This window comes from Gorilla gorilla, chromosome 1 (genome assembly GCF_029281585.2).
Source record: "Gorilla gorilla gorilla isolate KB3781 chromosome 1, NHGRI_mGorGor1-v2.1_pri, whole genome shotgun sequence".
NCBI classification, from domain to species: Eukaryota; Metazoa; Chordata; class Mammalia; order Primates; family Hominidae; genus Gorilla; species Gorilla gorilla.
The window spans coordinates 113,999,996-114,015,977 of NC_073224.2; the positions used below are offsets into that span (position 1 = coordinate 113,999,996).

The window sequence follows — 15,982 nt, forward strand, 5'->3', positions numbered from 1 at the left end:
GATGTAAAGGAATACAATCGCTAAATTTCGGGGGGAACAGATACAGGGTCTTCCTCTGTCTCCCAGGCTGAAGTGCAGTGGCAATCATAGCTCAGTGCAGCATCAAACTCCCGGGCTCAAGTAATCCTCCCACCTCAGCCACCCAAGTAGCTGGAACTACAGGCAAGTACCATGCCTGGCTAATTTCTTTTTTATTTTTTGTACAGACAGAGTCTTACTATGTTGCCCAGGCTGGTCTCAAGTTCCTATCCTCATGTGATCCATCCTCCTTGGCCTCCCAAAGTTCTGAGATTATAGCTGTGAGCCACCATGCCTGGCCTAAAATTCCTTACATTTAAAAATCAATGCATTATCTTATTAGAATAAAGGATAAAGATAAGGTTTGCATTTGTACTGTCCATGAAACATGAAGAACAAGGAAAATTTAAATAAGTTGAAAGCAACACAATCTGTGTAATAGTAATAGTTTAGGAATTAGAACTTGTTTTGCTCACAAGACACTAATTCATTATTACAGAAAATATGACTAGACCTTTATACTATTCTATGTGTTTTTCAAAGTAAAAGAAGCAAATACTGAAGTTATAAAAGCTTGTTTTTTTATTAGAATTTTTTTTCAATTCTGATGTGTCACAATTTAATTGTTTTTCTAAGAATAAGTAGAAATTTACAAAATTTCATTTTTATTTATACATTCATCCATTCAACACACATTTCAAGACATCTGTATTGCACCCTTTCAGTGGTAGTTACAGGACAAAGAAAGAAAATAATCCAAGAGAGAGACCAACAAATGTATATTTATAACACAGAGTAATAAACACAAATAAATGTGGAGTTACTTAAGCATGTAAGATGGTACATGCTCTACTAGGTATGGGGGCTTCTCTAAGACACAAGATCAGATTAAAGTCTTGAAAGATAATCTGGGGTTAGTCAAGCAGGTAGAAGTGTGAAGAGCACTTTCTGAGCGGAATCTCCATGTACCAAGTCTAGTTCAAGAGACTGGATAGAGATTAGCAATTTGGAGAATGCAATATTAAGAAACGGCAAAGGTAAGCCTACAGAGATTCCAAAGTTGCATAGTGAGGTTTGTGTTTGAGAAAGTGGACTCAAGCAGCCATGCAAAAGAGGGATTAATAGAAAAGGAGACTGAGGTAGGAAAACCAAGGCATTAGCTGTTGCAGCTGGTGTGCGCAGAGTTCGGGAGGCAATGGGGTGGATTCATGAGCTATTAAAAAGGTCAAAGGAGCAGGGATTCATGACCCATAAGTATTAATTAATACATAAGAAGAAAATATCAGAATGAGTTCTAGATTGGGGCCTGAGCAGCTAAATGTTGGGATAATAAAAAGACTGCAAAAGGAGAAGATTTACACTTTGGCAAAAAATGTATATGAAAGTATCTGGGAATTTTATGCCATCATTAAATCTACTTATTATGCTGAAAATCCTTGTTAGCTGGAAAGACTAAGAATTCCCCAAGGTGCCTAATATATAAACTTGGAGTAGTTTTCCTACTTCAGCTTTTATGTGGCTTATTATTTGCAGTCAATTTATAGTTGGTCAGTATTAGTTAATCCATTTATCATCTCTATAAGATTGGTTAATGGAAGCAGATTAAAATCCAACAGTGGTAATTTTCTAGAAGTCCTCTAGAGAGACTACAAAAAGCCAAAAAATCAACTTTAATTTTTGAGTACTTTTCCTATTTAAGGTTACTGCAATAAATTGTCTTTGCTAGAAAAAAATAAGCAGTATTGCCAATTAAAAAGTCAATTTACTATAGAAATATTTCTGATTATTTTACCTTTGGGAAGCAATGCTTCTTGCTTGAAAATTGTATCAGCCTCAATGGTTAGTGGTTGTAAAATGGAAGAATGCATACTGCAGATGGGCTACGCATTTGTTTCCTTGTGTTCTGTATTCCCAGTCACAAATATATTGCTTTGAATTGTATTTAGTCAAACAGCAGATTTGACTAATATTTCCCTGAATTCAAATAGTTTAGATTAATTAAGCTGATTGGTTATCTACCATTAGATAGATATCACCCAAGTAATGTTGTCAAAATAATAATTAAACTAAAATAAATGTATGGCCCTAAGACCAGAATAAAATGAAAACCAAGAATAAAATAAAGTTTGCCATTACTGGGATGTATTCAAGTTCAGCAAACTTATATGTGTAGTTAAGATGCTTTACAACAAAATATTGCATTTTGTTATAGCAACGAAGTATTGAGCAGCTTCCAAGTCACTACCTTATGTGTATTATTCATACTAGTAATACTGGTAAACATTAGCGATATAATTTTCACTACCAAAATTTTATTATATTTTTCTTAGCCAATACATGGAGCAAATTTTTATAAAGTATTTCTTTTCAAATCATTGAATTCCTCCTCCCCAACCTTTAAATCCCCTAGTCGCCAAGAATCTTGGCTTCCACACCACCACTTTTTGCTTCTGTTATTAAAGTTGTTGCCCTGTGAGCAGTGGGACACTGCACCCACCAGCTCCAAGGACACATCATGGTCATTTACATTATCTAGTATCCTGTGGCATGATTTTAGTATTTCATTCAAGCACTGACAACTTTTCATGTCGATTCAGATTTTATAAGATTTGATTACAGTGAGTTTATAAAATATTCCAGTTATATATGCAATAGAAATGAAGTATCCTACTTTTGAAGGTAAGTCTAAGGCATTCACAGCAATAAAAAAGAAGTACTTTAGTACTTCCGGACTTCAGTCAAGGGAATTATTATTGTAAAGCACTAATAATGCAGGTTTAGATATTTAACCAGTCATAGATACCAGGAAGCCAGGTGTTAAAGACACCAGGAAACCATGAGCCACAAAAGCATCAGTATAGCAGTGTTTTAAGTATTACAACTATACAGACCTGCACCCTAAAACATAAACAATGGTGTACCTTATGAAGTTCAAAACCCTACCTAAAGACTAAGAAGCACTTTAGCCTGGTTGGGAAAGCAGTGGTTATGAGTGGAATAAAGACTGGAAAATTTGCTTTTGTAGTGCAGAGCTTTAGAGCAAGCACAGTTTTATTTATTTGTCTTAAACCAATATTTCTGGATAAAAGGTATGTTTTTCTTGTGGAGATTGTAGAATAACTATCATTAGCAAAGGCAGAAAGTATTCATTTCAACTTAGTAAAGACATATTTTTTCACTATCACAGAAAGATGACCTTTACATAAAAATTGTTACATATACTTCCATAGATACTAATAGTAAGCATGATTTTTTAAAAAAATAACTTTCTAAGACAAATGACAAAGGCTTTTTCATTAATTCTTTGGTTATAGACAGGTTTTGAGTGATTTTTGTTCTATGAAATATTAAGTGATTCTGCTGATATCTGTTCTGTGTGTCTTTTGGAGACCAGAATATAATTAATTTTATTCTGGTCTAACATATTTATTCTGATTTACATTGCTTTTATGTAACATAATTATAGAATGAAAATATACCTTTAGATCTGAGATAGCATATATCATTGATGAAGCTCCTGCTGAGCACGTTGCATAAGCTTTTCATCCTTTTAAAACTAAAAACTCAGAGGCTCTTAATAGGAAGGATAAACAAAGCTGAAATACGAACTCTGTATATCTTCCAATGATTCTCGACATGATGTTTTGTATTCACTGGCCCAGAGACTCCTGAGTTAAATAAAGCATAATCAAATATAATTAGTATGTTCTGGTTATTTTACAGTAACTTACTATCACTTTAGCAAAGCAAAAAATACTGGGAAGTGAGGGATCCAATCTACTACCAAAACAAAGAGCTCCTACTGTAATGTTGATGAACTAAAAATTTTGAATCTAATCAGCAAAGAAAGTTAGCTTATATGCATACGTTTACACCCCCAAATACATGGGAATACATGAAACTAAAATAACAGAAAATCCAGAAAATTTGAGAGGAAAACAAATAAAGCTACATGAAAAATTGTAAAAGAAACTAGTCCATGGTGATAAAATAAAATATGTAGCCACTGCAAAAGATTTACTTCTAGATTGGTTGCTATGTGTCCTCTGGTGGAAAAGGAAAGTATTTATTTTTGTATAACTATACTGCATATTTTCCCCTATAATAGTGTAAACAAGCATATTTGAGCACATCATAAATGACCAGATCTTTTATGGAACTAAAAAAAGTAACTGATTAATAGATAGCCTATGTATATTGAATTTTACCTTTTATTTGGAATATCATTCAGAAGTAACTTACATTTTTTCTATGCCTGGGGACATTATTTTCTATACCATTGCTATCATCTGATTTCCTGTACAGAAAACAAAAAAGAAAATTACTAAATGTTTATATTATATAAAATTAAGTCAGTACATCACTGATATGGCTATCAGGTTAAAATGTAAAATGTCGATACAGACAGAATTCTTTCTTCCTAAAAATGTTTTATTTACAATGTTGAATTTATTTTTATGGCATTGCTTGAAGAGGAGCTGTTACCACAAATGATAGTGACAAAGGCTTGTTGATTTTATGCACAGGGAGAATTGCTTCTCCCCAAGCATAAGTGAGGACTTGGGCATAAAGACCATAACTTATGTGTGGTTTTGGAAACATGCAAGCTAATAGCCAATTAGGAGGTCAGCCAACATGTGTAATATTGGTGCTATACATTTGTATGCTTATTACACTGAAATAGAGGTTAAAAATGGTTCTTTTTCCACCCAAAGTTTATCAGAGCAGGACTACAAATGTGGGCCTCAGATTCTAAAGATTGACGAAAACTAAATAACCAGTACGCATAATGAATACCTTGCCCTTCAAGGTCTTGGGGGCAGGCTTCAATTATCACATCATAATGCATATCATAAGACAGTGTTACTTATAATTAACTGATAATATTTTCTAAAAAAAAGAAATCCCACCTGAGTGCTTTTTTCTTTTGTGTGTACTCTTCAAAAGCAGAATAATGGCCACTAAGAAAACACCTCAGCAACTATTGCAAGAAATGGTTTGAGGGGCACCAAAAAGCTCATTGTTCTGAATGAGTTCAAGTGTCCTTGATATTTGTATACAATCTAAAGATAGTGAAATAACCTAAAGAAAAACTAAACACCTTCAGTGATCCTTATGGTGCTGTACAAGATGAACAAAATGATGTACATTAACCCAATTTTCAGAAAAATAATTCATCTTTTACACTATAGATTGAATCCATTTTACATTGTTCAGAAGTGATGGTCCATTCCACACTGTTCTGGCACCATCCTTTCAGAGTGTGTTTTAAATCAGAATGCAACTTCCAAATGTGAGCTCAGAGGAATGGTTAGAGACAGTGGGAGGCACAGCTCAGAGAATAGAGGAATCCGAGCAAGGTTCTGTTTTCAAATATGTCAATGACTGTCACGTTTGTTATATGATGCTAAGAACAAGAAAAAGGCCAATACATGGAAACAGGAAAGATTAGAAGTTCAAATCAACATAAATAAGATGTCTACATTCTCCAGAAAGAGAAGGGATTCCCTTGGGAGAGATACAATTCCCTTCCAACTATGGGAGTCTATGATTCTAAGACAACACTGCTTTTCTCTATCTGGTGTTATAGGATTTCTGACGTAGTTATTTTGTGCCCTTAACTTGGAAGCTCATATCATATTGGTTTATTTTACCAGCCTATGTGAACAGAGTGAACATGATTATTTGAATAATGTCTACAAACATCTAAATGACAACTGTCTGCTCCACTCCTGCTATCCGTGCCTATAACACTCACTCCATAGAGCTCCTGTTGGCTGATAAACTCTAAGTGCCATTTTGTGTTAGTTATAGTTGCTCAGGCCTTCCACTTCTCAGGTTTCTTGCAGCAACTTTAATCTAGCCTCGTTTTCCTGGCCCCCAGCCCTTGGCTCTATTGCTCAGGCTTTAATCCCAGTCTTAGACACCTCTGTCACCAGCCTCCGTACTCAGTTCTCTGGCTTGGAGGAATCCGGAACTCGCATCTTTGCCAAACTAAATTACATCCCTGGTGATTTTATTTCCAGACCTACTCATGCTTAACTCTAAACAAAGGCTGTGTAAGAGAACCTGTGACACAATTTGTGTTCTCTGAATAATAATAACTAATAGAATTCTAGGCCAGTGATTTTCAACAGACAGAGGATCAAAACCATTTGTAGATGTTTTCAAGAAATACAGATCCCACAGACCCAACCCAAGAGGTTCTGGTCCAGGAGATTCAGCAAGGTCTGAGCAACTGTATTTTTAAAGAGACTCTTAAGTGATCAAAAATTGCCAGGCTTGAGAACTATTGCTTTAAAAAAATAATATTAAATACTTCCTGATGGTTACTGCACACCTTCTGCGCACCATAACCTATGCTATGCATTTACACATATATAATATTCATTCCATCCAACAACCTCATATGGTGAGTACTATTATTAAATCCATTTTGTAGAGAAGAAAGCTGAAGTACAGAGAAGTGCAGGTAGTAAGTGATGAAGAAGAATTCTCACGCAGGCAGGCAGACTTGGAATGCCACTTTCCACCACCACGTGGGCATATACAGAAAATACTCCTCTGCCTTTTTTCCCCCAACTGCAAACACTTCATTCAATTTTATATTTCCCTGTATTTTACTCAAGTGAAAATTAATCTGTAAAAAATAATACTTACAGCTGTTCAATCTGCTCAAATTCTTTCCCCTCATCTGTGTAACAAAAGAAGAATTTGACTATGAAGTTGGTTTGTCATTTTTATGGAACGTATATGCTCAATTAAACCTCCTTCCTAAGTAAGAAAGTACTATGCTGTTTCTCTTGTTTGGAATGAAGGAGAGACATGCTACCTTAAACACCTACACCTCCTTTAGCGGCACTACAGACCTTATCTGCATTTCTGATCAAACACAGTTTAGTGGCCTGATATTTTCAAAAACATGACTGCTTAGTTTGTCATTATTTAAATCATTAAAAATTTAGTATAAAATCAGGAAAGAACACAGGATGTAAGGTCAATTTTCTCTAGGATTACTGCTTTATCAACCTGTAACCTATCAGGCACAGGCTGCAAAAATAGGAAATGACAGGATGGTCTCTCTTTAATGAGAACTCTGGAATGGTTAATAAAATATTTTTTAAATGATAATCTAAGTGAAAGAAAAATTGTTTCTTTGAGACTTTTTATATTAAGCTATCATAGATTTTCCGAATATTCCAGTGCCAGAATATATATCACCTAATTGGTACTTAGGTACCAGTAGCACCAAAAAAAAAAAGGTGGGGGGTTGGGCAGGGGGCAAGGAAGAGAAAGAAAAAAGGCATTTTTAATACTAAGTTTTTTCAGGAATTGAAACAGGAAGACCATTGATATGTTTCCAGCTCACTGTCACCATTGTTGTAAACCTAAATACTGCTCCAAATAAGAAAATGAAGATTTTCCCCAAAAATCCTAAAGTCATTGCAATGTATCAAATCATAACCCATATCATAAGTAAATAATACTTATAATTAACTGATAATACTTTCGAAAAAAAAAAAAGAAATCCCACCTGAGTGCTTCTTTTTCTTTTGTGTGTACTTTTCACAAAGCAGAATGGTGGCCACTAAAAGAACCACCTCAGCCACTATTGCAAGAAATGGTTTGAGGGGCACCAAATAGCTCAGCACCACAAGCTCAATGTGTTCTTCACTCTCGCCTAATTGGAATAGTGCATGGCACCAGTAAGATCCCCCATCTTCCTCCAAAAGTTGTATTATCTTCAGCTTTGTTTCATTAGCATATGTTCCATTGATCACATATTTATTCATTTGAACACCAACAGGAACCTAATGTGAGGAGACATTAAAATCCATTCCTATCATAGTACATAAAAGATACATGATATAGTTTTTCAGTGAAAGCTATAAGATAATGCCAACAACACTGCTTACTAGAGAAAGGCATATTAAAATTTGTGAGAGGTTATCTATAACACACTTAAGTCTTATCAGAGTTTGATCTCCCAGGGAGCAAACAAAGAAAAAATGTATACATTGCTATAAGGATTTAGCACTGAATGTTTAAAACTACAAAGAAGTAAATAGGTCATCATGGCTAAGTATTATAGAAGAATTAAAAACAGAAAAATCCCAGTCATCTGAGTCTCACATTCCTATCCCTGCCTAGTGCTTTAGTCAAAGTACTTTTTCCTTCACAAGCACAGGCACATATTCAAACAACTACCACCCTGGAAGCTACTATTTCTGATCATTTCTATACAGGAAAATCGCTCACTCAGACAATGTGATTTCCCCAGGCTAGAAATGAAGATGAAACTTTCAGGCCTTTGGAGCTGATGTAGATAGAACGGAGGGGACCCTCTGTGAGCCTGGGACCCGAAGTGAACTGCACACCTTCTGTCTTTTCATATCTGAATTTCTTTCTCTCTCAGATAAGCTGGCTTCTAAGATTTGCAGGGTTTTCCACAGACTCACAAGGTGCCATACTAAGCTATTCGGGGCTGTTTTATTTAATCTATTTAAATTAAATTTTATTCCCAAGCCATTTGATGCTTTCCCTGCTCCATCACTCAACCGCACTATTCAATAAATGCTAATTTGCATACAAATATTCTCAGAGCTTATCCAAGGAAGAATTATCTGTGAGTATATTATTTGTGCAAAAAAAAAAAAAATTACAGCAACCTGGCACCATGTGCACAACACTGCCTGGAATGTTTGGTACCGATTGGTCAGAGCTAATCAATCAAAGTACGATATTTTTAATAAGTACCCAGCTGATTCTGATGCACATGGTTGGTCTACATTTTGAAAACGCATTTGTGCTCAAGTTTTGACCTGCACCCTGTTCCCCAAACTTTTCTCACACCCTAATACGACTCATGCTTAGAGGTAAATTAAGAGGATAATGACTAGTATAGCAATGGACAAAAGCACCAGTATGTCTAAAATGACATTTTCAACACCTGATATAATTAGATGAAGGCTAATGTTTTTCACGTATTGTTGTACCACATACACATCAATAAATAAAGCTGTGTATTTCAAATACCACAGTTGACATTTGTTTTTACAAAATTATACTTTTTAAAAAAAAATTACACATACACAATGATTGCCTTTCCTCATCATCCATCAGAAGACAAGCAGGAGTAGGAATGGCTTCAGTCTGCATCTATGGGATTTGGTTGGAACTATTTCATTGAAAAACTAAACCTGTTAGCACAGAGTAAGTCACACTCCCTTCTGAGTCATCTATCATCCTTCAATAGTCTATAATAATGCCAATTTTGTCTAAGAAGGAATTTAATATTTCATTGTAACATCTACACTGTCTCATATGTTCCTTCTACAATTATAGCTTGCCTTTAACAGGACTTTAATTGTAATGCTTATTAGTGCCAGGGCAGAGGAAGGGTGTCTCCTAAAGGACAATGTCCTAAATTTTCCTGCCATTAGAGGCAATTTGGGGAGAAGAAAGGAAACCAGGAATTATTTATAAAATACTCATGTTTTTCTTAATATCAGCTCTTTGAATAGCGATTTATCTTAGTAAAAAAGCAATTAAAAGTATTTGGCTTCTCTCAGGTAGCTTGAAAAGGCCAATGACACTTACTGATAGAACCTAAGAGGTAAGATTAAGTTACAAAGTTTTCATTATTTTCTCAAATAGTGCCATTATTTTGCATTCTATCACAGATGTTTCAGGAGACAGAAGCCCAAAAAAGGTGTCTAGCATTTTTTCTAGTTACTTTCAAGGAATGATTTTTAAAAGAGTATTTTCTAATGGGGTTATTTCTAAACTAGGCAACTATACACAAAATGTAATTTCTTTTCAAAGAATGTAATTAAATTGTTAAACCTAAAAAACAAAGTACAAGCTAATGAAAAGTTACGAGTATCTTCATATGTATAATGCAAACATGCCAAAAACCATCAAATGACAACTCCATTTGTCACTGCTCTTTCTTTATGAACATAAGCTAAACAACAAGGTAACAAAAGTATAAATCATCTTAGGAATGCTGAGTCTGTTACAATCTTGTTATTTATTAAATAAATGTTTTTTGTTGTTGTTGTTTTCTTCAAATCAAGGAAATATCTTACCTTTACACTCCCATTACTACTGTACCAGGTCCATTTGAAAGGAAAACAATTTTGACATTTACATGTCAAGACAGTAGAATCCCCTACGTAAGAGATCAATGGCTTGTTTTTCCCATGAAGTTCAGGGACTGAGAATAAAATAGAGAAATGTATGTTACTGAAAGAATTTAGGTAAAGGAAATGTATTAAATGTGCAGATATTGTCTCCTTTCATTTTTTCATTACATTATTTTACATACTTTCAGTTTTACATAAATGAAACTAATTTATAGTAGTTAGGGTGTAGTTAGTAGTAATAATAATAGTAGATAGATTCAATATAATTGTCTCCAATGTATAGAAATGGAAGGTCTTCTATTATTGAGCCTAACAACAAAAGTATTGTTCCTTTTTGGATAAGTTACATGTTTTGGGTAAGAAAGAGGCTTCATATTTTCAAACCCCTGTTCTTTCTTCCCGCCTACTAAGCTACCTTAGAGTAATTATTTTCTTCAAAGTTTTGACCTCAGGTAGCAGTTGAGTGAGAAGATAAAATTTCCAGGATAGGAAATCTTTAGTTGATACGAATTTATGAAAGGCCAGCAAAGAGTTAGAGAAAGTGGGAACAAGGAACAAAGGAAAATTAACAGAAAGAGAACAGCGTAAGAAAGAAAATAAGATTTAAAAATGCTTTCATGTGGTTTTGTAAAAAATATATATATATTAATATCCATTATGATAAATTTCCTAGTCAAGGAAGTTTGAAGTAGATTCCATTAGAAACAGAATACAAATGGGCACTGAATTTAGAAAAAAAATAAGTTTTAAGGATGTAAATAACTTGGTATATTAAAAGATAAGAGCATAAACAGTACAATGAAAAGCCTACATGGTGCAATCAGTTCCTTCTGATTGACCTTGAAGGATGTATTATAGAAGGTACACTTACACTGAAGATGTAGACTCAGCAACTAAGATTATTTTGTTAATTTTTTCTTTTACTTTTTTGAATTTTAGCAGGTTTTTTGCTTCTTTTGGTTTTGTGTGTCCGTGTGTGTGCACATGCATGTGTTTGTGTGTTTACTTTTCTCATTTATATGTTTAGTTTGCCAGTAGGGAAAGAATGGATGAAATCATGTCAACTAAAGACCTGCAGATAAGCAGAGATTGGAGCTTGGCTAAAATAGGGAATCTTTGCTGAAGCCACAAGGTTCCCTACAACCTGAGAGGAAGAGCAGCCACACTTCCTGAGTTCCATCTGAAGAGGCACAAGATGCATTAGTGCATTACTAGGGCAATGACCTCTACAGCCCTGTTAGGCTCATCTTAAAACAAACGCTGCTTTGGAGTGCAGGCTTTGCATTAGACACTAAGTAGTTAAGGACACAGTTTCCGCTTTCCCAGGTTGTTTATCTCTCAGATATCCCATTTCTCAATCTCTACATGTTTCATTCTGGCAATTGGGTCATGCTTTAGCAGGAAAATATCCTTCCTTGACTAGGAAATTTATCATAATGGATATTAGTATATATATATTTTTTACAAAACCACATGAAAGCATTTTTAAATCTTATTTTCTTTCTTACGCTGTTCTCTTTCTGTTAATTTTCCTTTGTTCCTTGTTCCCACTTTCTCTAACTCTTTGCTGGCCTTTCATAAATTCGTATCAACTAAAGATTTCCTATCCTGGAAATTTTATCCAGGATAAATAGGTTCAAAATACCAAAATTTAGCCACAGGCTAAGAATAAAATGTGGAAGAAAGGTAATTCTTGGGGAAAAACCCGGCAGAATATACACTGCTTTTCAGTATTCCTCGAAGAGCCACCTGCTTGGGAAGCATACTGGAAGCTGCAAGGGGCTTTTCAAGAAAGTTGAGTATTCTATGAGATTTGATGAGGAACACATGACTATGTTATTAAACCATCCCAACTAAATATTAAGATCAGGCTGTAAATTGCAGGTAGCTGACAATGACTGAGTGACAACATAGAAAAGCTGAAACCAAAATTCTGTTTTCTTGCCATCTCTTCAGTTTTCTTGATTATCCCCTAGACTAACGACTAAAATACCATAAACCATGCTTTTGTTCTGCTATATATGGCTAATAACAGCAGTGTGGATTTAAATTATAAAATGCACTATGTTCAGGGAACATGACATTTGTTTGAACTATTCTGGGGTTTGGGGCCACAGCTTATATTCTGAAATATTTATTAATATAAGGACAGTGAGACAGTATTCTAATCTGCCCTGTTGACCTTTTAAGACTTTGCATAAAGTCGGATGCATAAGAGTGCTAGGGTTGGAATAAACCAGGTTTGAAGGTGGTGAAATTGCTGATTCAGGCTAGTTTCTAGGAATATGGGGTTTGGATATACCCAGTGAAAGTAACAGCTCTCTGGAGTTGTAAAATTGGAGACTATATTTGTATATTCATGCACTAGAACAAATTGGCCTAAATGTCATACTGGTTCAAAGACTTTTAGGTATCACCAAATTAGGAAAAAAGACTACTCCATGTAGTAAAAGAATGCTAACTATACTTCAACACTGGGATCCAGGGCTGAAGTCCCAGCTGATTCTACTATGCTACCTTTCCATACTTTGAATTTTTAGATACTTCCAGGAGAAGACAGATAGTTGAGCTATGACAGGCTTCACTACATTTGGTAGTATCAAAATCTCATCATGACTTCCAAAAAGTTCTTGTTCTTTACCAATTAAATTTCTTCATACTTTCTACTAAGATATTTTAACATTGATAAGTATTATGGAAGCTTTCAGCAACCACTCAGAATATTTGATCCACTACTGAGAAACACTATAGACCATCACTCATCTTTCTCCTTCTCGGGTGGCAAGTTATCAGCAATATATTAGCAGTCACAAACTTCCAGTGTACACTTTTGCTGTCTCCTCTGTCCTAGCATCAACAGTGAAACACATAAAGTCAGCAGGTTTTTGTGCATTGAACTAATCAGTAATCTTGAGGGCCTTTTACAACCCTGTAGTAGTAAATCAACCAGCACCGTTAAAGACAGCAGCAGGGACTTTGCTGATGAATTGTTCTGAAGACTCAGGCTCATGCACTATAGGTGGCTCATGTAGTCAATGGCAGAAAAATTTATCTTTGGCTCAATTTAAAATAGAGAATAAAACAGGCTTTTCATCTAACATGCAGTTGTAAGTATTCTAAGAAAAGATAATTATTCTTCTTAGGAAAAACCATTAAGTAAACCATACGGAGAAATAATATAATAGGACATTTATAAAAATATACACCATTTTATAAGCCTTTCAGAACTATTAAATAACTATAATATGAATAATGTACAGATGTCTTTAAATACTACTCAAGTAAAATTATTTCTCTAAGCAATATTCAATTTAGATGAATTATAGAGAATTTTTATTTTACCAAGGAAGATTTGAAAGGACCCAACTTATTAATTTTATAAATATCTTCAAGATATAATACATACTTAAAAGTTATGTTAATGTTAAATGGGCATTAAAAACAAATTAGCTAACCTACACTGCTTCAAGACAACTAGAAAAGAAAAAAAAGGAAGTATTCAGTGATTCTTTGCTTTCCTTAAAGCCTTGATTTAAATCCTAGGCCTTGGGTCAATGCTGCTGACACCAGCCAAAATCAGCTTAGTCATCTCAAAACAGCTGGAGAATCAAGAGGCCTTCCGTGTGAATACTTGCAATTCAGTGTACTGGTATGTTGAAAAGTAAAATGCTTGTTAATCTTCACATTAGACACAAGAATGATCACTTCCACCTAATAATTTAAGTAATTAGCAAAACTAATGAGAAAAATGTGTTATCTTCAATATTGAAAACAGGTATTACTAGTATATATTTCCAGAGCACAATGTCTTAGAAAAAAAAAAATGAAAACAGTGTTTAAAGTTGAATATCTTGGGAGCATTTTAAGTCACAAGATTCTATGAGCATTTCCTCAGAATTTGTAGGCTTTCTTTACATATTTTTTGAAAACTCAATAAAACATGTTCACTGAAATTTTGTGTGTTTAATATTTTTTGCTCATTGGGAAGAAAAATAAAGAGAAAGGGAGGAAAAAAGGAAGGAAATGAACTCAAAAGGTGGGAGGGAAGAAAGGACAGAAAAAAGGAAAGGAAAAGAGAGATTAAGGAAAGAGGAGGGGAAGGGCAGATGGGGCAGGGGAGGGAAAAATGAAACGCGAAAGGAAAAGGAAACTGAAAGGAAATGTATATGGTGTTATCCAGTCCTTCACTAAGTTAAAGGCAAATGGAGGGAAAAAAGTTAAGAAAGAATATACATGACTAAAATAATCAAAGAATGATACTAGTTTCTGCTTTTGGAGAGACCAAGATATATAAATACAAGAATTTATTATATTCACCACACTGGAATAATTACAAAGCCATAAAAATAAAATGACTCTGTGAGTGCAGAAGGGACGCAATGAGGGACAAAGGAGTGAACCATTAGATCATGGCAATGGTGAAGCAAGCCATTCTGCTGTTGATGGAGCCTTGAGAATAGCATCCACATTCTGTCACAGCAGACAGTCGGGCTTTAGGAGTTTTAGGAAAAGTTACAATTTTCATGTTTCCTGGGAAATTAGTGCAAAGCAGAGTCCAACGTAGTTAATAGGGCAACAGATTGCATTTCCCAAATACCAGAATGATATTATGGTTCACTAATCACCACAAAATACTGGGTTTTTCATAATGATAATTATCTAACTCAAACAACTAGTCTTTATTATGAGATTGAGACCTCCTTGAGTTTTGGTTTAATGATGGTAACAGTAAAATATTTTAATTCGTTTGTTTCCAAGGAAAAGAAATGTGGATGATATTCTGGGGCTTGTATATATCTTTAAACCTCCTTACTTTGTGAAATAAAAAGTAGGCAACCCTTTGTGCATCTCCATATTATTTTTAAGTTTTATGGATCCTAAAATCCCATGTCCTGGAGCTATGCATATAGAACATCAACCCACACTCTCAGAGGCTGGGACCACAATAACTTAGAGATGTGGAGGATTATTATAAAAGCTATGAATTTAGAGGGATAAATAAAGAAATTCAGGCGACTGATATAATTCACTAATAATGTGGTAGGCTGGCCTTTTGAACTAAAACCTGTGCTTTAAATTGAGGAATAGAAGCAGGAAGGAAGTGGACTTGCGGGATACAAGACCATTTTCAAGTCTGCCTCCTGTGGCTCTGGAAAGCATATGACTTTCTTTCAGCTATATTACGTTTATTATTGTAAAAATAATTTAAAAATTACAGGATTGAGAAATCTAAGAACATAATGCTGAAGTTATTAACTATTCCTCAAGTTATTAATACTGACCTTTGAAATTAAATGTTCCCCTTCGTTCTTTTTTCCTCTCGAAAGAAACAAGAATAACTTCCCATTTGTTTGCTATTAATGATGGTGAACCTAAAGATAATTCAAGTTATTAATATAGGCTTAGTTCTCAAAACCTTCTTAATGAAAATGAAAAGACTTAGCCATTAATCAAAATTTAAAAAGAGAAATAATTCTGTAAATATGCAAATTAGAATATTAGCATAACATTCAAGTGGCTGCAGAGGAAAAGAATGCTCAGTCAGCAAAAGTATTTAGAATTAAGCTACTTTTGGTGAGCAAGGTAGGTTAAAATTTGTATACTCAACTGTATTGGGTATATAAGGTGCTTCCTGTTGCACTGACAAGATAATTATTCTCAAGTTGTTCACTATCTTTTTTCCAAGTCACATTTACTGCATTCAAATCCCCGGATGTTGTGAACTGGCATGTGAGATTTACATCAGAAGGCCTTTCTAAAGTGATGTTTTTTTCTACTGGCATACTAGAATGTTCTATTAGCACAAAAGAGGACAA

General features: G+C 34.5%; 1 protein-coding gene across 2 annotated transcripts in view; it reads right to left on the minus strand.

Annotated features, from left to right (window-relative positions):
- Positions 1-584: 584 nt before the first annotated feature.
- LOC101152936 (embigin-like) overlaps positions 585-15,982 on the minus strand; it is a 46,971-nt gene continuing 31,573 nt past the window's right edge. Inside the window, exons 3-9 of one of the 2 annotated variants that reach the window (XM_063695444.1) lie at positions 15,775-15,960; positions 15,449-15,538; positions 10,110-10,237; positions 7,553-7,829; positions 6,679-6,712; positions 4,261-4,315; positions 585-3,686 (exon numbers count right to left, since the gene is read on the minus strand). In XM_063695444.1, the coding sequence (XP_063551514.1) occupies positions 3,669-3,686; positions 4,261-4,315; positions 6,679-6,712; positions 7,553-7,829; positions 10,110-10,237; positions 15,449-15,538; positions 15,775-15,960 (788 nt within the window). In that variant the 3' untranslated portion in view covers positions 585-3,668. The remainder of the gene's footprint in view (positions 3,687-4,260; positions 4,316-6,678; positions 6,713-7,552; positions 7,830-10,109; positions 10,238-15,448; positions 15,539-15,774; positions 15,961-15,982) is intronic. The other variant, XM_063695446.1, reaches the window with a different exon arrangement.